Source organism: Carassius auratus, chromosome 29 (genome assembly GCF_003368295.1).
Source record: "Carassius auratus strain Wakin chromosome 29, ASM336829v1, whole genome shotgun sequence".
Lineage (NCBI taxonomy): Eukaryota > Metazoa > Chordata > Actinopteri > Cypriniformes > Cyprinidae > Carassius > Carassius auratus.
The window spans coordinates 14,528,658-14,550,347 of NC_039271.1; the positions used below are offsets into that span (position 1 = coordinate 14,528,658).

Below are 21,690 nucleotides of genomic sequence, written 5' to 3' on the forward strand. Positions count from 1 at the left end.
TTGTAATCTATTAGGATGAAGGCCACGTAGTAAAGATGTTTTGTAACTGGATTTTGCACCCGTGACATAACTCAAAAAGATGACAAATATTGGCTTTTTGGCACTATGCAAGCTTCTATGCAGAGTGCTTTGAACAGCTCTCATCTAAAGCAATGATACTTATGATATTCACCCAAAAGATATCACCCCCTAAAGCCTTTAAACGTACTTGACTGACATAACTATACCATATATGAAACATGCATGAGCATCGGAATCACTGTACGTGGATGGGACAAGACCCACCCTCTTTTTAAGACCAATGATATTGGACCCACTCCCTTTTACCATCTCTTACTTTTCAGAGCACCAACAGTCAAATCTACTCCACTCGAGGAATACCCAACTAAACTAAACTCCATTCCGTGTTTTAGCTACCGCCTTGACTTGCACGCTGCTGCTTCCTCAAATCCATTCCACTTTCCTCATTCAGAGTCCATATAAATTAAACTCCATTCTGTGTTTTCAGTTGTCGCCGCATGCTGCAGGAGTCCAGTGACAAAGCAAAGTAAACAAAGCATCTTCAAATAAAAAACTAAGTAAGACAAATGTCAATGCATCTAGAAAATATTGTAAATGTCACCACTAAAATATTTTTTACACAGTGCAATTACAGGCTAAGATAATGATACAGGTAATTACAGTACTGGTACAAGTTGTGAAAATATGAGTCTTGTGTTGGCATTACAGACACTTGAAATTAAGTACTGGCTGAGTCAGTCTCTGAGTAGATTACACTAACAGGCTTACAGACCCTCTCCCATCATCTCTGATCTTAATAAGCAGTCTAAAACGTCCTGGGGAGAGTAAATGACTTCACTTTTTTTCTAAATAATGTATGATTAAAGAGCAGATAAAACATTAGAACCTGAAAAGTAGGCATATTAAGATGATAAAACATTGAGAAAATACCCCAAGCGTGGACAAAGAATTGAAAAAAGGGACGGAAGAGGAAAGGTTCACCTACACGGTACTAGCATTCGAACCGTTTTTCCCCAATTCAGGCTTATTCGGGGAAAAAAAGTCATTTGGAAGTGTTGCGACATTAGCATAGCCATTGTCCACACACCCACACTGGTGCTCACAGACAGATGGTCCAGGAACCAGTGCCCTTTATGGCTGTCCACTAGTGCCTTGTGTCTCTGCCTGCAGTCACAATACGAGCTGGCCAGCGTCATTAAGAAACAATGAACGGAGACACGTCATGCAGCCAATGTAACAATACACCACTTGACGCCCTGGTTATGGAAGTCTTGTCTGGGCTGAACTAGAAGTAGCTTTTTTACGAGACCTCGATCCTCGCCAGCTTCAGCAGGTACAATATATATCTATTTGAAGACTTGTATCACTACGAAATGGCCCAGTCTGTCACCAGAGCTGATGTTCATGTGATGGAGAACAAACAGATATAAATATATCAAAACCAGGATATCGGCCAATATTATAGAATTATATATCGGTCTTCATGGATATTGGATATAAAATCAATTCCATTGAAAAATGAAGCAAACACTTAAATGTACTCAACAGGGACCACCATAAAAGTTAAATTAAGAGGATACAGTGCTCAAAAAGCACCACTCCAAATCAACAGGTAGCTGAAGGGGACCAGACACTGTCGATTCACTGTTAATGATCCTTACAAGCTGTAAAATCCTCAGTAAATTAAGGTAATTCAAGAGACATATACCCTCTTTAGGTAGAGGTGTGAATGATGGAGACAGGCTAGTACATCAAAGATTGAAATATCTTCCACTGCCAAAACAGGAAAACCCATTTTGTTGATGCATGGCACATCATGTAAGAAACCAGATGAGATAAAGGTCTGTAGGCACGGCACGTTTTGTAGGGAACTGAAATCATGATAAAAGTGCAGCGCTTTAAGATGTGTGCGTCTGCAGGACGTGTGTGATTCAAATCTTGTTTCACGTTTTCATTTTCACTGGTTATTTTTGTTCAAAATCACAATGCGACAAATACAGAGGGAACTGCATGCAAAGCAATTTCTTTCTGACATGTAGCAATCCTCTTCTCACAAGAGGCCCATTTACAAGCTTTATTTTTATCCCACTCAGAGGACATACATGTCATCCTTAGGCCTGGAATATGTGCCTAGAAAGTGTTTGACAAGCCCTCTAAGAAACTGAAAGCAACCAGAGTTGAGCAAGAGGGGAGAGAGACAGAGTAAATAAACAGAGGAAAAGACATGAAAGATGGCCAGTAGTGCAGCATTGTTGTGTGTATATATATATATATATATATATATATATATATATATATATATATATATATATATATATATATATATATATATATATATATATATATATATATATATATATATATGTATGAAGACATGAAGCTGAAGTATGAGATAAAAAGTCATAAACTATAAGAAATAAAGTCACTCTGTGATATGAAAAGATGCACGGTCATAAAGTCACTTTGCGTGATAGGTCACATCATGAGATATAAAGTTGCAGTTATGAGAAATAAAGTCACCATGCACAATTAGGAGAAACAAAGTTGCATCGTGATACATAAAAAGTTGCAATTACAAGAAATAATGTAACCATGCACAAATAGGAGAAACAAAGTTGCACTGCAAAGTATAAAGTTCCAATTACAAGACAAAAATGCAATTATGCAAGACATAAAGATGCAATAACATTCTTTTAATATTGTGAGGTGGAAACGGTCTTCTATAATTTGGCTTCACAGAGGATGGCAAATGCAGTAATCAGAGTGGAGCACAACCACCTCATTAACAAGTCTCCGCCATCAAGGAAAGTAGGCATGGCAACTCAAAATGACACCAATCGAGGGGCCACAGTGCATTTATGTGACAAAAGATCACTTCAATTAACCTTGACGCAGTCAAAACAACCTCTTAAATTAAAACAAGAAACAGACAATCCAGTGAAAGGGCAACCAGCAGTGATGATTACGCAGACAAGCCCAGGGAATGGGGAGATCGGTCATATGAGCACAGGGCTCCTCTGGGATTGGACGGCAGTGCATTCAGTCATGCAGAAACACACGGAGGTATCCAGCAGGAAATGTGTGTTTTGAACAATGGAAGGGAGGAAACAGGGCCAGGAATATATCAGGGATACCATCTCTCAGTCTTTCCATCTTCAAATGGTTTGAATTACAAATGAGTGTTCTCATGTACTCGCAGGAGGTGCAACCAAATCTAACCTTTAGAAATTAGGCCAGCAGAGAATACAGGTGCTATGGGGAGGGGCGAGTGGGCTTTTCAAAACAATCAACATTGATCGAACAAGAACAGCAGGATAATTTTCAACAATGTCGTACATGTATCTCACATTAAGCATCTCACAATGCTACACACAGGGCGAGTTCACATGGCTTATCGGAGCAACCCGGGGAGCTAAGATCTAAGCTCTCGTGACACTGGACAGACACGCTGGTAAATTAAATCAAGCTCAAACGGTTTAATCATGATGAACTTTATCTGGGAAACCAGACCAGACTCACAGTGAAAAGTTTACCATTTTCTCTGAACAATTATTGCAAATCAGATATTTAGATATTCTTGAGTGGTGCTACGATGATTTTAAGATGCTGTTGCCAAGGCTCCAAGGTGTCTAATCCGAAGTCAATAGGTGTGTCTCAATTGTGTGGTAAAACTATTACAAATAATTATCTTTAGAGGAAACTTGATCTAATGAAATGAAATAAAATACATATTAAATGAACAGCTTAAATGAAAATTATAGGGGTGCACGATGAATATCGGCTGATAATTAATGCACATCACAGCAGTGAAGCCGGTTTTCTAATCAGCGGTAAATTCAATAAGGTGTGTGATTTCACGCTGATAGTGAACATGGATAACCGGCTTTAATGACGAGATGCGCATTAGTTATCGGCCGATATTTATCATGCACCCCTAGAAAATAGCCTCAATTGAAGTTGGCATACTAAATTTACTTAAAACTGAAATGAAAAAACTAAGCAGAAAAAGTTTTTTTTATTATAATACAAATTTGAAACAAAATTAACATAAAATGAAAAATATATATAAATAAAAGAATATTTAAACGATGACTAAATTACATAGTAGAAAAATATATATAAATAAAAGAATATTTAAACGATGACTAAATTACATAGTAGTATTTAAATGATACTAAAATAATATGGTCTCAGTTTCTCGCGTCTTTTTTTATATATATATATATATATATATATATATATATATACTGGTCAACTTTGGATATTAAACTGTGCATAACCTCTTTCTGTTTTACATTTATAATAATAATGCCATCATCTAATATTTTAAGCATTAAAACCTAGGCGTAATCTTTAAAAACAATACAACTGCTAAATGTAACCTTTTAAAAAATCTAAAAAAATATAAAATGTACATTATTATTTTGGTATGATTTAAAACACTTTAGTTTTAAGTGTTTTTTATATAAATATACCCACAAAATAGTACAGAATTTGAAATTGCTCCCACATGGCCTGCTCTGCACTCTCTCAGTTTAAAGCAACACATCTAATCCACGGGAGCATCACGCACATGCAGCTTAGCTCTCGGCACAGTTCACTAGTAGTCTGTTAAACTGTGCCAGGCCTTAAAAAGGTTGAGCAATCAGAACATCTGTTAAAACAAGGCCAGACAAAGATTGGGGAAAAAAAACAGGGTAAGAGCACACAGACTGGCTGCTGGGATTACAAGTACTTGTTTTTGGAAGCCGTGTTTTCTCTAACAATAACACTTATGCTCTTGGCAAAAGCTTTTGTGCTTTCAAATCAGGTTACAAGAAATGTGCATATCGCATATGAGACAATAAGTGCAAACACAGCACTCATGGTGCCAAAAACACCACAGCACAACCTACATAATATCATATACAAGCCAAGCAGATCAAGACGTCTGAGAGTCATCTGTTGATACCAATCACAGTACGAGTGATTGAAATCAAAATGATCAGTAGTGACAGCCACGTGAGCTGGCCAGCACTGATTGCTCAATGCAAGCGAACATGTGGCACATTGAGCTGCGGTACACTGAGATATCTTTTAAACCCTTTCAAGTTCAATAACCTATAAGATGAATGTTTGTTATGAGACCAATATGATAATGTCAATCAAACCAACCAACCACCATCTCTCAAAAACACAAGTTTACATAAATAGTGTGTGTATATATAGTATATATTTAATGCATCATTTAAATATATATATATATATATATAAAATACACAGTATATATAAACACAGTATATATATTATTTCTTGAGTCCTCGAACCTGTCGGTTCTACCTTTCTCCCCCTAGTGATCTCTCTATTCATTCATGTAAAGCTCAGATGCTCCCACAGGATGCCAGATAAACAGATACCAGGCCAAGATCTGACACCACTTTCAAACATTCAAAATTATGCAGAAAATCAATCAATAGACGAGGATGATGATGATGATTGTTTTTATTGATTCTTTGAGGCTCAATGCTGATGACTTCATCTTTAAAAACAGAATTGATCTGAACCCTTCTTTAACAGAGACCGCGGGTTTCAAAGACCATTGGGTGATCGAGAACATAAATTGATTTAACATTCTTTTCTTAATTTAGTTAATCTGGTAATAAATTGACTTCTCTATAATCATTCAGTATCATCTACTGTACATCCATAGGTCTATCTATCTCTCTCTACAAAAATCTGTACCTAAATTAAATATTATGATATATCTGTGCTGTTAAATAAGGTTAAACAGACTTTTTCTGTCATAATTGAAAGTAATTTTGCTCATATTTTCTGTCAGAACCAACAAATGTCAGCCCTGCCACACAAAATGTAATATTTGGGATTTTAGATACTTTTCCTCATCTTCTAGCAGCCAGCAACATCAAAAAAACAAAATGGCTTCTGCATTTAATAAATGTGAGAAGTAAAAAAAATTTTTTTTTTTTCAGCAAGCCTTGTCTGATTTAATGTGGTGAAAATTCAATATGAAACCACCTTGTGGTCTCAGTACATTGAATTACATTTGTCAGCTATAAAGAATGTGGCACATTATTATTATTTTGTATCTTCTGATTAATTGAGTGGTTATATGCTAGGAAAAACACACATTTTATAAGAAAACTGAAGATTGAACACAAACTCCGGTGAAACCTCTGAACATGTTAAACATAGGCTATTAATCCAATACAATTCTCTTGTCCCATCATGTCTCAAAAAATCAGTGCAATTCTCTAATTTCCGATACTATATTGTCAAATCCGAGCCTGCTGTTCCCAACCAAGTATATTAACACACCAAATGTATTTGAAAGCCTAATATTCAGAGGATAATGGGATTCAAGCAGCCTGGCTTATAAGAAAATCAGTGCATGCACGCCAGCTCGTGTTTATTATACCTGCTGCAAGTGCGTTTACAAATCAAGCTATAATGTCTAATACACATGACCTAGTCTTACCTGCCAAAGCATCGGGCTCTAGACCCGTCTCGTTGTCTATTCCGCATATAACGAAGTAATGTGCGAAGCGGCAGGGCGCTGACCCAGAGCCGCTCATATTCGCGCTCATCTCAGCTCGAGCTGATCCGCTTTGTCCGAGTCTCCTATACAGACCCGACCAGCTCCATATCCAGCGTCCTCAGGCGAATTAAATAAACCAAAGCGCCGTTTTAATAAAAGCTGATTGCTAAGATGTCGTGCAGTGAGCCTCGGAGAGCGGTCTGTGTAGAAATGATTAGGTTTGAAGAGCGTTAGCTGCTGTGGTCGTGAGTTGTAGCAGCTTTCTTTCAGGAGCTGACTGACGCAGCGCTTCAGCTGATCACACTCAGCCAATCGAGACCTAGCAAACCTTTCACCACAACTGTTTACTTGAGATGGAGCGTGCATTGATGTAAGCCGTGTCTTTTAAATGTTATGATAAATAAGCAAATATTGTCATAGACAGATCAAATACGATTTTAGGAATATCATTGCATCAGATTGTCCATAAAAAAATATTTAGACTACCAGCTGCTTTGTTTCCGGTCCATGTCTGATTTGTTTCACAATAATTACAATAAATATTGTGATATTTATTTTTTATATTAATTTTATATGAATTACGATGGTGAGATAAAAGCAAATTATGTTTTCATTAAACAAAATGCCACATATATATATATATATATATATATATATATATATATATATATATTAGTGCTGTCAATCGATTAAAAAAAATTAACTAATTAATCGCACAATTTTTTTAAATTAATCGCGATTAATCGCAATTAAAAGACTGAAACTTTTTGGATATGTAAATGTAAAATGTAAATAATTAATGCAAACTCATTTTGAACTATTAAATTCAAAATATGATTGTTTATTGGAATTTTTTTTTAACTTGTAACACAGATTTTCTCATGTAAACAACATACCTGCAATAAACCATCAATATCCTCCAAATTAACTGTTGGCTTGAAAGCCATATTTATTACAGAAATAAAAACACAGGCATGTAAGTACCATTGAATTTCAAAACAATCAATGCCAATAAAAAACAAAAATGATTTCCATGTTGAATTCTAAGTGGACTGCAAAAAAATTGCAAAGTATAGTCATTGCCAGTGCTTTAAGTGGGCCAGTACGCACCGGTACTCAGTACAGCCACTTCCAAATATAGCTCTTGAGCGTACCGCCACCTCTCCGTGCGCCCAGAACGTGCTTGTAGCGTACCGGTACGCTCATTTGGACATCTGTTTTAATAGAGGTTTTAATCTTTTACCTGCACTGCCGATTTTCAGAGCGCCCTTCACAATGCAAGCTTCCTAATTCATCCCACCCAGAGCAGAAACTACATTACCCATTCACCCTTAAGTTATACAAGTGAATAGCGCATGTGTCGCTTTTCCCACTGTTAAGTGTCAACAACTCAACGTGGCCGGAGAAGGTGTGTGAAACTCGTTGTGAGTTATACTAAAGCAAAATCTTGAGTATTTATTGTCTGATAAACATTAAAAACTGTCTGCGGAGGTTGAGTCGTCCTGCAGCCCCCGCTGGCTGTTCATTGGCTGCAGCATCTTTTTTCTAAGTTCTAAAAAAATACCGTAGACGGCAAGGCACAAATTTAGATATTCATTTATCTAATTAATCTATAGCCTATGCACAAAGACAATATGATCTTTTTGTCCCCTTTTTGTTTTAATGCTTGATGAAGAGAGAGAGCGCAAGTTGCTGCAGCTGAGGAGGACAGTGATGCGCGCGCACAGGAGTGATTGACAGTTCGCGGCACTGTGTACAAAAAATACTCCGCTACACAATTATTTCGTTATTTTCGTTTAAGCTTATTAACGTTAGCGTTACAGAAAGGTCTGATTTACGCACTGTTACAGTCATTTTTTTTTTTTTAAACAATGACATTTGAGTTCATGATTTTAATGTTGCTGTTTCTTGTGGCAGACTAAATGAAGAGTAATGTTTCTTGTGGCAGACTGAAGAGTTTTATACTGAAACTTTCCGTCTAAAAGTCCTTCCTTGGTCTTATCCATATTTCTTTGCACGTTGAACACACATAGGCCACAACTGGAAATAAAAAAAACTGCAACCGCGTTAATTGCGTTATTTTTTTTTAACGCGTTAAATATTTCAAATGAATCGAATGCGTTAACGCGCTAATTTTGACAGCACTAATATATATATATATATATATATATATATATATATATATATATATATATATATATATATATATATATATATATATATATACATATATATATATATACACATATATATATATACACATATATATGTATATATATATATACATATATATATGTATATATATATATATATACATATATATATATATATTTATATATATATATATATATATATATATATATATACAGTAATAATCTGATTTTTTTACCATTCACACAAATTAGACATTCATTTTCTACTGCTTATAGTAATAATATAGCTGTTATTGATTATTTTATTGTGATTTTTGCTGTGATATAGCACGCTTTGAATAGCCTTGTTTAGGTTTAGTTATCAAAGCAGCATATTGCAATATCGCCCTCTGTTGGTTCATCCTATGTATTGCTAGTGCCTCTGTTTTGGTGTGGTGAATGATCCATTAAAGTGACGTGTCATACAGCCAAGTATGGTGACCCATACTCAGAATTCGTGCTCTGCATTTAACCCATCCAAAGTGAACACACACACCGTGTACACACACCTGGAGCAGTGGGCAGCCATTTATGCTGTAGCGCCCAGGCTCCAGTGGGCTAAAACTAATTAAAATTATAATAAATCAAATAAAATTAAATCACAATATATAAACTCTATCACTGACACAGTGGTGGTGAACGCTCTTCAGGGATACCTCTCATTTCAATAAATGAATGTACATGGCTTTTCCAGTCATACTTGATTTACTGGTTAAGAATTAAAGATAAAGATTAGGCCTATATATGTGTGTGTGTGTGTGTGTGTGTGTGTGTGTGTGTATGTGTGTGTGTGTGTGTGTGTGTGTGTGTGTGTGTGTGTAGACATCTGACTGCAGATGGTGCTAAACTGCAGAAAATGCAGCAGTGACCCTGGAAACCCCATAAATAAAGCAGCTGCTCCACTTTCTAAAACATATTTCAATAATTTTAAATAGCCATTCAGATTTAAGTATTCATGGTGTTCATCACAGCGCCAAATACTTATGCTATTTATTTTCAAACTTTTTTTTCCCCCTTTTAATCTGGACTAGAACATGCCCTAGATATTGTAAAAGTGTTTTGAATATTTATTGTTCATTCACACTTTACATTAGGGCTTCATTAGTTAACATTAGTTAATTCATTAGTTAACATAAACTGCCAATGAAAAATTCTTCTAAACATTCATTAATTTCAGGTATTACAATATTTAATGTTGTGAAAGTTGCAGCTGTGTTATTTAATGAGCTAACATGAACTAAGACTTGTATTTTTTAACAAAGATTAATAACTTCTGTAGCAAATGTAGCTATTGCTCATTGTGAATGTTAAAAAATTAACTAAGGTTAACTAATGAGGTCTTTTTGTAAAGTGATACAGATTGGTCTTTATAGTTCTTTTGCACTTTAATCTGTCTAAAACTTTTAACTATATATATATTTGTATTTCTTTGATGTATTTAAATGTTCAGTTATTTTTGTTATAAGAAAAAAGTTATTTAACCTGTTATACTGTATTATGACCACTTTTTTTTTTTTTACTAATTTCAATATCATGATATATACAAATTAAAATACTTCATAAGACCAATATTTTTAAAAAATAAAATTTTTGTGAATTGTTGGCCTTCTGGAAAATATGTTCATTTACTGTACATACTCAATACTTGGTAGGGGTTCCCTTTGCTTTAATTACTGCCTCAATTCAGCGGAGGTGATCAGTTTGTGGCACTGCTGAGTGGAAGGGCTTTCTTTGACAGTGGGCTTCAGATCATCTGCATTACAGCATCTTCCTAAAGCTGGTCAGCAGAAGGAAGCATGAAGTGCTCCAAGATTTATTGGGTGCAGTGACTTTCAAAAAACACTGTAGTAACTTAACACTGGACTTCAAGCAACATGGGCTATGAGCTTCTCCACCCTTCCTCCAGACTCTAGGACCTTGGTTTCCAAATGAAATACAAAACTTTCTCTCATCTGAAAAGAAGACGTTTAGCCACTGAACAACAGTTAAATTCTTCTTCTCCTTAGCCCAGGTAAGATGCCTCTGATATCTGGTTTAGGAATAGCTTAACAAGAGGAATACGACAACTGTATGCCTTGATCCCAGCCTCAGTCCATTCTTTGTGAAGTTCACTCAAATTCTTGAATCAATTTTGCTTGACAATCCTCATAAGGCTCTGGTTCTCTCTGTTGGTTGTGCATCTTTTTCTTCCACACTTTTTCCTTCCACTCAACTTTCTCTTAACATGCTTGGATACAGCACTCTGAATAGCCAGCTTTTTGGCGATGAATGTTTGTGGCTTACCGTCCTTGTGAAGGGTGTACTGTCTAAGGGTGTTATGGACAACTGTCAGAAAAGCAGTGTTCCCAATGATTGTGAACCAAACTGAGAGACCATTCTGAAGGTTTAGGAAAGCTTTGCAGGTGTTTTGAGTTGATTAGCTGATTGGCATGTCACTATATTCTAATTTATTGAGAGTGAATTGGTGGGTTTTTGTTAAATGAGACAAAATCTTCACAATTAAATGAACCAAAGACTTAAACTACTTCAGTCTGTGTGCATTTAATTTATTCGATACACAAGTTTCACAATTTAAGTTGAATTACTGGAATAAATTAACTTTTCCACAACATTCTAATTTATTGAGATGAGCCTGTATGTATATATGTATGTATGTATATATGTATGTATATATATGAAACACATTTTGTTGCTTTGCAGCCTGAAATTAAGGCTGTATTTTCCAGCTGTATTTACTCAGTGCAGCATATAACATTAAAATGAAAGATGTAACACAAACAGAATATTTTCTATATCCACTGTATATATAAAGATAAGGATTAATATATATTTATTTTAATTATTATTTTTATATTCATTTCTAGTTACATATAAACATAAGTATATATATATATATATATATATATATATATATATATATATATATATATATATATAATACAAATAACAATTTTAGAGCTTGGCATGACTAGAAAAAAATATCATATAAATTTTAATCAGTTTACATTTTAGAGGAAATTAATTAAAATATTGTATTTAATTAATTATAATTAATTAGAACCATGCATAACAATATTCAGGACAACAGCACTTTTGGTTGTTATTAAACCTATAACAGTGGATAATAAATACCGTATCAATAAAACTGTGGTAACAATAACTGCTGAATGTTGGCAGAAATTGTTACCATGGTAGTATTTCACCTATACAAACTTTCAATTATGACGTAGCTGTTGTGGGAGGGGCTTTGTGGGACCTCGCACTACAATGAATAATTTAGTTTTTTGCGCTACAATGAAGAATGCTGAGTCAACACTTTCTCTACCAAGAGTCAACCATTCCCCAGCTTTGGGTCAGTCCCATCCGCAGTGAAAGTGTTCGTCCACCTCCACGAGCGCAGGTGTTCAGCTGATGAATACAGAAACACGATCTGTGTGACGTGACGCATGTTAAAACAACACCCTGAACACAAAGAACAGCACTCCTACACGCCCAACAGAGACTCAAGCACCTGACGCTTCAGCCGCACGAGTCCCGATGGCGGAGGAGGCAGACTTTATGCGCTCTGTGTTGCCCGTTCAGGGCGCTTTTCACTCGGTGGATTCATCTTTAGCTCTACCGCAGGCGGACAAGCTCGCTCTCGCGGACGCACACCGGCTGAACCGACTACAGCAACAAGTGCAGCTCACTCTCTCTCGGAAAAGAAAGAAACCAAAACCGACAGGTATGTGGGATGAAATTGCATGAAATAATATATATATATATATATATATATATATATATATATATATAGAAAAAATACAGGTGAAGGCTATTAGGCAACATGTTTATATTTCTTGAAAAATTACAGGATGTTTATGGTCAGCTTTCATTGGTCCTTTGTTCTTAACTCTGTCTTTTGGTTTTATTTTACATTTTATTTGTGTGTAAAATAACATACAAAAACATATTTATTTATTCCTTTTTTTTATATATATATATATTCTTTACAAAAATACTTTGGTTCTACCATAGTATCAGTGTGATATCAAATTGACTTTGATGTATAACACGGTACTGAATAATTATTATACATAATTTATCTTCATGTAGCGTTATATTTTCATAGTACTTCAAGGAACTTAGAATAATATTTGAAGTCGAAATACAACTATATATACTACTATAATATAGATAGATAGATACATAGATATTTACATAGAAAAATAGTTAGATAAAAATTATATATAATAACTATGTAATATAATAATGTTACAAATAAACACATTTGCTAACATTTTGTGAGTTGAGAAAAGTGAATCCTTCCTTAGTTTGTCAGAACTCATTCAGACCTATTTAGTAGGATCTGCAAGTGATCATGAAGAGTATGTTTTCCATTGTGTTGTATTGTATGCAGTCCAACTGTGTGTGTTTTGGGCGTTGCAGAGTCATCTCTTTCAGACAGTCTATCCAGCTGTCATATTTCCAGTAGTACATCTTTAGGAAGTCTACACCTGAAGGTAAAAACAATTTTCCAGTTGGATAAATTTGTTCTTAAAGAGGGTGCATGCAAAAATGTAAATTCTGTCATCATTTGTTGCCATGCAATGGAACTGAATGGTAACTAGAGATTTCTGGTTTAAAAAAAATGTCAAAAGCACCTTACAATTCATATAAAAGTATTTTGTATGATTTGTGCCATATATTCTGCATTTTCTGAAGCTGTTTGATGGGTTTCTGTCAGAAATGGACTTTATATTAGTTTATATCCATGCTTTTTTGGGTGAACTAATCCTTTAATATTACTAACTTGATTCACTTGAGCTAATGGTATACGTCATACTTTGCAGCGGACGTTCACCGTCATTCATGAAGCCACAAGGTTGTCACGGATGGTTGATCGATCTCAGTGGTCAAGTACCGAGCCACCTCGATCTCACAGAGGCTATGGAAGCTTTCGTTACAACACTAAACAGCTGGCTTTATGCTGGGGGGCTACTTCTCTCAGTCTCCCCTCTGTCCCTACAGTCAACCGTTTCCATATGAACAAACAAACTTTACATTATGCCCACTCCGAGGTTTTGCGAAGCCCGAAGTTCGCAGGCCCGTCGGCTGTCACTCAGCTCCCCATTAAGCCTGTGTATGAGAACAATGACATAGATGATACAGATGACGTGTTTTTACCCAACCCCCCAAAAAATGCAGAGAGAAACAGGATGGAGTTACAGAAGCACACCCTTCAGAAGACCCTCTGCAGCCCGAGAGGGGGGGGTTTTGGTCTTCAGGAACAATCAGAGAACGTGTCCTGGCAGAGCCGAATACGGAAGCCAAGCCTGGAGTTTGTTGCAGGAAGACGACCCTCCCAACCTGGCTCACTGATCAGCATGCAGGAGCAGTCTGGAAGTTTAGGGAGGATAGAGAAGCTGGAGGTCACACAACATGCAAGGACAGCATCTGCAAAGTATGCCAGTAGTTTATATATTTTAGCTGCTTAATCACACTTAATCACCTATATGGTTTGACAGGGTTATTTAACCATTATTATGTTATTTTAATATCACAGAGAGATTAATTTAGTTTGTTGTTTGCAATTTGCACTTCATAATATTCATATTTTATACATATATAGGTATACATTTGCATATTTTTGATTAATACTAAAATTATATATTTTGACTGTTTTAGTCATACTTTACCTAGTAGTCAAAAATAAAGTATTAATACACACACACAAGCATATATTTATATATATTTATATATATATATATATATATATATATATATATATAATATATAATTAATATATATTTAATTATTTAATTTAATTTAATTTAATTAATTATATACTATAAATAGAAATGATATACATTTTATAGCATTTATACAAGTATCAGTTTGTTAGTAATTACTTTTCAACAATGACATTAGCTATAGATTGCCCTAAAATTTACAAAAATCTTTTCAGAATTTGGTTAAATTACTATTAGTAGTAGTAGACTTAAACTGTATAATACTGAATATAAATTAAACCTACATTAAATTAGTGTTGAATTAGTATATTATACTTTACAAAGATTGGCCTGCACTCTAAATTTTTTTACATTTAAGTTGCATTTCGGCTATCTGCCTTCATAAGTTTAAAAATGATTTGTTTTTCAGTGTGTATATAGAAAACGACAAGCATCAGGTAACCATAATTAGTCCACAGACTCCAGTTCAACATTTGAAACAAATTAATGGGAGCAATAACAGGCAAAAAATGTTGTTCATTAAAATTGTACCCACAATAAAAATGGATATGGAAAAACATTAGACATTAGCTTATACATTGGACAAAGGCATACATAACATTTGGGTACAACTTGGTCCGAACTATTTTAGATGGAATGAACTCTGCTATATTTCTGTTGTTTGTCTGTTTGTTAAAGGAAGGGCAGACAAGCTGAACTAGGTCCAGAGATGACACTAAAAGAGGCTGTAAATCTCCTTGAACCAGATAATATGGAGACACAAATCACCGCGGCCAACTTTATACAGAACCAGTGCTTTAACAGTCCTGATGCCAAAAAAAAGGTAAGTAATACTTCACTCTCAAATGACTAGAATGAAATGCTGATATGCTAGTATGATCCACCCCAAAATTATGACATATCTCGCACAAAGTCTAGCCTCTATGGTTGCATTGATAACAAACACCTTGGGCAAAATGAAACAATGAGTCATAGTACTACATGGTGAGCTGGCTCTTTAATTAAGTGGAAAACGGGTGTGGAAGAAAGTAAGGAATGTATTTAGTGGTGTATTTACACTGCAGTCGAACAGTAAATTATTAGCATGACAACATTTCATGTACTTTTTAAGTTACGTTTCTGCTGTTCATTTTCCGTAGGACTTGACCTTCACAAATTTGACTTTAAAACATTGCAACAAACATTCAAAGGACAATTCATATAAAAAAAGTAGTGGTGTAATGTAGTGGTTTAAGATACGAGCTAGACAATTCATGATCTATCACCACTGAATCCTTGAGCAAAGGCACTTAAACACAGGACGCTCCAAGGGGATTTCCTGCATTCCCTTTGAACCCAAGAATAGCCGAAATTAAAACAGTGTCTGAATAAATACAGCCCCAATCCACCCTTATCATTTCTGAAAACTAACCTGCAATTTATTCTGAATGTTCGTGGTTGTGACATTATGACTGTTAGCACATGCACACATGGCCGCCCATGTTTACATATCAACAGTGATTCGGTGCTCAGCAACTGTCCTGCGCCTGTCCTGCTGAAAAACGGCGTGAACTGGTATGCAGAGGTTAACCAAATATAAAAGGTCAATTACATATACCACCATTCAGAAGTTTTGGGTCAGTTAGTTTTAGGTTTCTACAAAAAAAACAGCACAAGTGTTTTCAACATTGATAATAATAAGAAATGTTTCTTGACCAAATCAGCATATTAGAATGATTTCTGAAGGATCATGTGACACTGAAGACTGGAGTCATGATGATGAAAATACAGTTTTGTATCACCGGAATAAATTACATTTTAAAATATGTTTACATTTTGGTATAAGAACCTCGACTACACTAACAGAAATGGACTTCACGGAGAGAAAAAAAAGAAAAGATACAAAATTCTAGAATATGACACGTTTCAATGTTGAAGTTCCTAATTTTAGCATGTTCCTTCTGCTCAGGTACTTTATCTTAAAGGCATCCCAAAATTGCTGAAGCTCATGCAGAATGAGAGCGAGGAGCTCCAACAGGCGGCTGTCAGCGCACTCCGAAATATTGTTTTCGAAAACAATGAGAACAAAATGGAAGTCAAAGAGTGTGAGGGGCTTCCAGTGATCCTGACACTGCTCAAGAAGAACCGAGACATCGAGACCCGACAGCAGCTCACTGGTAAGGCATCCCTTTAGTGTGTTTAAGCTTTGCTGCATTTATATTTCACTACTCAGTCAAACTTGACTTAACTTAAGCTGATCCAGCTAAAACTCAAACCATGTCTCCAGCTAAGAAAACATCCAGATCTCGAACGTGTGATCTCTAGCCTGCCGCTAACCTTCCAGATGTTATTCTCTCTCCAGGGCTGCTGTGGAATCTGTCTTCTCATGACCTCCTGAAAGAGCAGCTCGCTAGAGAAGCGGCCAAACCTCTCACAGATGGTGTGCTGGTGCCCTGCTCAGGCATTTTGGAAGGGGAAGACCCTAAGTTGGAGCTCCTTGCTGACCCTGACATTTTCTACAATGCTACTGGTTGCTTGAGGTATTATAAACGGAAAAAGAAAATAAATGCAGATTTATTTTGATAATCCAAGCCATTCTTAGAGCTACAAATGCCGAAGCTATACAGCACATATACATTATTCTAATATGTGACCATGGACCACCAAAATTGAGATAAATACATCATCTGAAAGTTGAATAAATAGGCTTTACATTGATGTGTGGTTTGTTAGGTTATGACAATATTTGGCTGAGATACAACTATTTGAAAATCTGGAATCTGAGGGTGCAAAAAAAATAATAAGAAAATCACCTTTTTACAAAATTTACAAAATATATTAATGGAACATGATCTTTAATTAATATCCTAATGATTTTGGCATAAGAGAAAAATTTATCATTTTGACCCAAACAATGTTTTCTTGGCTATTGCTACAAATATACCTCGGCGACTTAAAACTGGTTTTGTGGTCCAGGGTCACATAAACACTACAGTTCAAACATTTGGGGACAGGTAGGTTTTATTTATTTATTTATTTAATTTTATAATGAATACTTTTATTAAGCAAGGCAGCTTTAAACACATATATACATAACATATAATATTACAAAAGATTTTTTAAAGCTTACCAAATCAGCATATCAGAATGATTTGTGAAGGATCATATGACACTGAAGATTGGATTAATGGCTGCTGAAAAATCAGCTATGTCATCATAGGAATATATTACATTTTAAAATATACTAAAACAAAACATGGTTATTTTAATTTAGAATAATATTTACTTTTTTCTGGTTTATTTTATTTGTAATTTTAATTATTAAAACCATTGGTGTGTATTTATCTTGCATTGTATAAAATGTGTTATTTAATAAAATTATTATTATTTTTTATTTTTAGAAATTTAAGTTCAGCTGGTCCAGATGGACGTAAAGCCATGCGGGACTGTGAGGGTCTCATTGAGTGCATCATCTATTATATCCGTGGTACCATTGCAGACTACAAACCTGATGATAAGGTAAAGAGCTACTCACATTAAATCCCCATCTTTATCAAACAGCAACAGTAAGACTTTCATTTAAGTCTAATAATTAAAGGAGTCATATCACAAGGAATCAAATGTTCCTTGATCTTTGAAGATAAAAGGGCTTGATGTTCCTGTACACTGAAAACTTTTAGATAGCTTTCATGACACAGAACATCCTTCCCAGTGAGGAAATAGAAAGTTTATTCAAACTAAGCTCTTAAAATGACTCATTCTGAATGCTATGAACTTAGTGACACAGATGAAATGTGTAAGGGTGTGACCGTCTACATTTACGTCAGTGATACCTATTGGGTGATAAGAAAATATGCTGCTCAGCCTCCTTGGGGTAGTTAAGAGAAAGCTGTCTAATATGATCCGGAGTGATTATTCCGACTGGTGAACAATTCATAATAATTGAATTATTAATTCTTATATTCCAGGCCACAGAAAACTGTGTGTGCATCCTGCACAATCTTTCTTATCGGTTTGATTGTGAGTTGCCTCATGTGGATTCCCCAGTGGTACAACAGCCCATACAAAATCACAATGCAGAAACTAGCAACCCTGGCTGTTTCATCCTCAATAGTCCCAAAATCACTGAGGAGGTTAGTGTTACACCGTAAATTAAACAAAGAGTTTGCACCCTCAGGCCATCCAAGAGGTAGATGAGTTTGTCTCTTCATCAGAACAGACTTAGAGAAGTTTAGCATTGCATCAACAATGGATTTGGAGAAATTCAGTATTACATCAGATGCTAACGAATGGATCCTCTGCAGTGAATGGGTGCCGTCAGAATGAGAACCCAAACAGCTGATATTACAATAATCCACAAGTTATTCACATGACTCCAGTCCATCAATAAGCGTCCTGTAAAATGAAAAGCTGCATATTTTTAATAATGAAATCCATCATTGTGGCATTTTAACTTTAAACCATTGCTTCGAGTCCATAGTCCATAATAACACTTACTCTAGTGAAAGAGTCCATCTCTTGTTGTTCTCTCACATCCAAATACACCAATTTATTTGGGCAGTTATTTGTAAATCTGCTTGATCTGCGCATATTTCTCTCCTTCTTCATACAAGATTACTTTTTTTACTGGAGAAAGCAATATTACACAGAGGACTTTTCGCTTTATTAATGGATTGGGGTTGTGTTGGATTGGTTGTGGATTATTGTGATGTTTTTATCAGCTGTTTGGACTCTCATTCTGACGGCACCCATTCACTGTAGAGGATCCAGTGGTGGGCAAGTGATGTAATGCTACATTTCTCCAAATCTGTTCCAGTGTTGAATCAAACTCATCAACATCTGGGATGACTTGAGAGTGGATGAATTTGGTGATTTAATATTGTAGCTGATTCCTGTTGAGTATTCAGACTGACCGAAATGCCATCTCTAATGCAAATGTAGTGGTGTGGAACACAAATTGACCTCATATGTTGTGCCTCACCTCAGGAACCAGATGCAGACTATCCCTTACTCGAAGAGAACGGCAGCCCTCACGGTTTGGAGTGGCTCTGGAGCGCCATCACTGTCCGCATGTATCTCTCTCTCATTGCCGTCAGCACAAACCAGCACACAAAGGAGGCCTCCATTGGAGCACTGCAGAACCTCACAGCTTGCTCTGGAGAGGTATAATCTAGAAATAGATTATATATGTATATATAAGCAGCATTGGCTTCAAATGACATTCATGCTTAGATTAATAAATGTCTTTTATCTCCATTAGCTGTCTCAAGCAATCGCACACTTCATTGTGCAAAAAGAGGGAGGCCTATCTCAAGTGAAGAAGATGCTACAAGAAGGAGAGAAGGAGGGGATTAGAATATCTGTGTCACTGCTAAAAAACATCTCTCGTTACCGAGAACTGCACAAAGATATTAGTAAGCTGCCAGTATACACAATAACAGCATGGTTGTGTCAAGGCAGAAAAAGGGAGTAAACAAATGTGTTTTACATCTCTACAGTTCAACAGGTGTTACAGGAGCTGGTTGCCATCCTGCCAAACTCTGACCGAAGTGTAGAGCAGCCAATAGAGGTCACCGTGACAATATGTCGCATTCTCGTCAATCTGAGCCATGCATCTGTACCCAACACCTGTGCCATCATAAACCAAGGAGCGTTACCCAAGATCATCAGCATTAGCACTAAAGACAACGGGTATGGTTTCATTTTCAGGAACTTCCAGTAATGGCGTGTCTAATAAAACTCACAATAAAAGTGATTCATGTGGCTTATTTAATTCATACATTTAATTCTCATTTCAATCTAGGTTTGGCCCCACACGGGCGGGCCAGGCGGCTTGTATTTTACTCCATACCCTATGGAGGCATTCAGAGCTGCATAGCAATTTCAAAAAGGTGAGATGTTTTGCAATATGTTTGCATCCTTCAGTCATGAAGTAATAAAAATGTGTTATTATTACTTACTATTTTGGGGGACAGACAAATAAACAAACAGTACATTATCACCAAGAGTCAAAGATGCAGGTCAGTTTAGGGCAGCTACTCAAGATATTAAGAGTGTTAACAAAGAAGGAATTAATGCAGTTAACTGTGGGAAGAAACTAATAGAACAAAACTTTGTAGTTAGTGTTCATATATGTTGATTTTTGGCAGTAATGCGGTGAATGCAGGCATGATAAAAAAAAATGTATATCAGTAATAAATATACCTATAATTAACACAAATATGGTGTTTTATTATTTAATTAATTTGCATAACTTTCCTAAGTCTTGAAATAACTATTTTTTTTATTTTTTATTAGGTTAACTCATATATCTTAATTTTCAATGGGAAACCAGATTTTCCAAAGGTCTGAGGGAGTGTGTTTCAATTAGAAATATTTTGATTTTTATTATTGTTTTTGTTTATTTTTAAAGCATGTTTTGTCTTATTTTAAATCATTTCAAATCCTCATGAGCTTCCTTGGAAGTTTGCAGACTCCGGGTTTAGAACTACTGATCTAAAGTACTCAAAAACTAATTCACATGTTTTAGAATTTGCTTTCAATGCATGCATATTAACTCTTGTCATTGTTTTTTTTTTAATCTATGGCAGGCCGGTTACAGGAAAACTGACTTCATTAACAACAGGACAGTAAAGGCTGTGAATTCAGTTCGTGATTAATGGGATCCGGAAATACACTACGATGATCAAGGCTTTTCACCTGTTTTTTTTAAGGCTATATTAAAAAAATGGTGCTAATGACATGGCTTTGGTCTGTGCTTGTGTGCATATATATATATATATATATATATATATATATATATATATATATATATATATATATATATTCCTTTTTTTCTTTGTGTTTTAATTAATAGTTATGTCTGTCAAAGTATTTATTTTTTACTGAACTTTTTAATATTGTTACTTCCTTGTGTCTATTTAAATATCAATATTAAAGCATTTTCATCAAAAAATATATCTTTTTGTGTATTTGTTTTTATTTTGCAGTGGGTAAAGTCACTTCCTAGCATCGTGTAGCATAACATTGTCGATTTTTTTTTCAAATACACTACAGTATTTTTTCCCGTCGCTTCATGTTTATTTGTTTGTTTAGTTACCATGGTTCTGTTTGAGTACAGTCTACGCTCAACGCTCTACAAACACGGTTTGAATTTAAATCATATAGCATTAATAAAAACCTCAAAGAAAATTGACATTATACTTTAATCGTGATGGTTTCTGTAATTTGAGAA

General features: G+C 35.3%; 1 protein-coding gene, 1 long non-coding RNA gene and 1 pseudogene across 5 annotated transcripts in view; 1 reads left to right on the plus strand and 2 right to left on the minus strand.

Annotated features, from left to right (window-relative positions):
- Nucleotides 1–6,848, minus strand: part of LOC113048172 (DENN domain-containing protein 5B-like) — a 32,040-nt gene extending 25,192 nt beyond the window's left edge. For 2 of the 4 annotated variants that reach the window (XM_026209787.1, XM_026209785.1), the window contains exon 1: nucleotides 6,497–6,848. In XM_026209787.1, the coding sequence (XP_026065572.1) occupies nucleotides 6,497–6,605 (109 nt within the window). In that variant the 5' untranslated portion in view covers nucleotides 6,606–6,848. The remainder of the gene's footprint in view (nucleotides 1–6,496) is intronic. The other 2 variants (XM_026209788.1, XM_026209786.1) reach the window with 1 other exon arrangement.
- Nucleotides 6,849–12,041: 5,193 nt separating this feature from the next.
- On the plus strand, nucleotides 12,042–21,222 carry LOC113048173 (plakophilin-2-like; annotated as a pseudogene).
- On the minus strand, nucleotides 13,038–19,664 carry LOC113048174 (uncharacterized). Its single transcript, XR_003276410.1, has 4 exons — nucleotides 19,438–19,664; nucleotides 13,964–14,124; nucleotides 13,571–13,863; nucleotides 13,038–13,241 (listed from the first exon to the last, which is right to left on the minus strand). It is a non-coding gene; the product is annotated as an uncharacterized LOC113048174 (long non-coding RNA).
- Nucleotides 21,223–21,690: the final 468 nt, after the last annotated feature.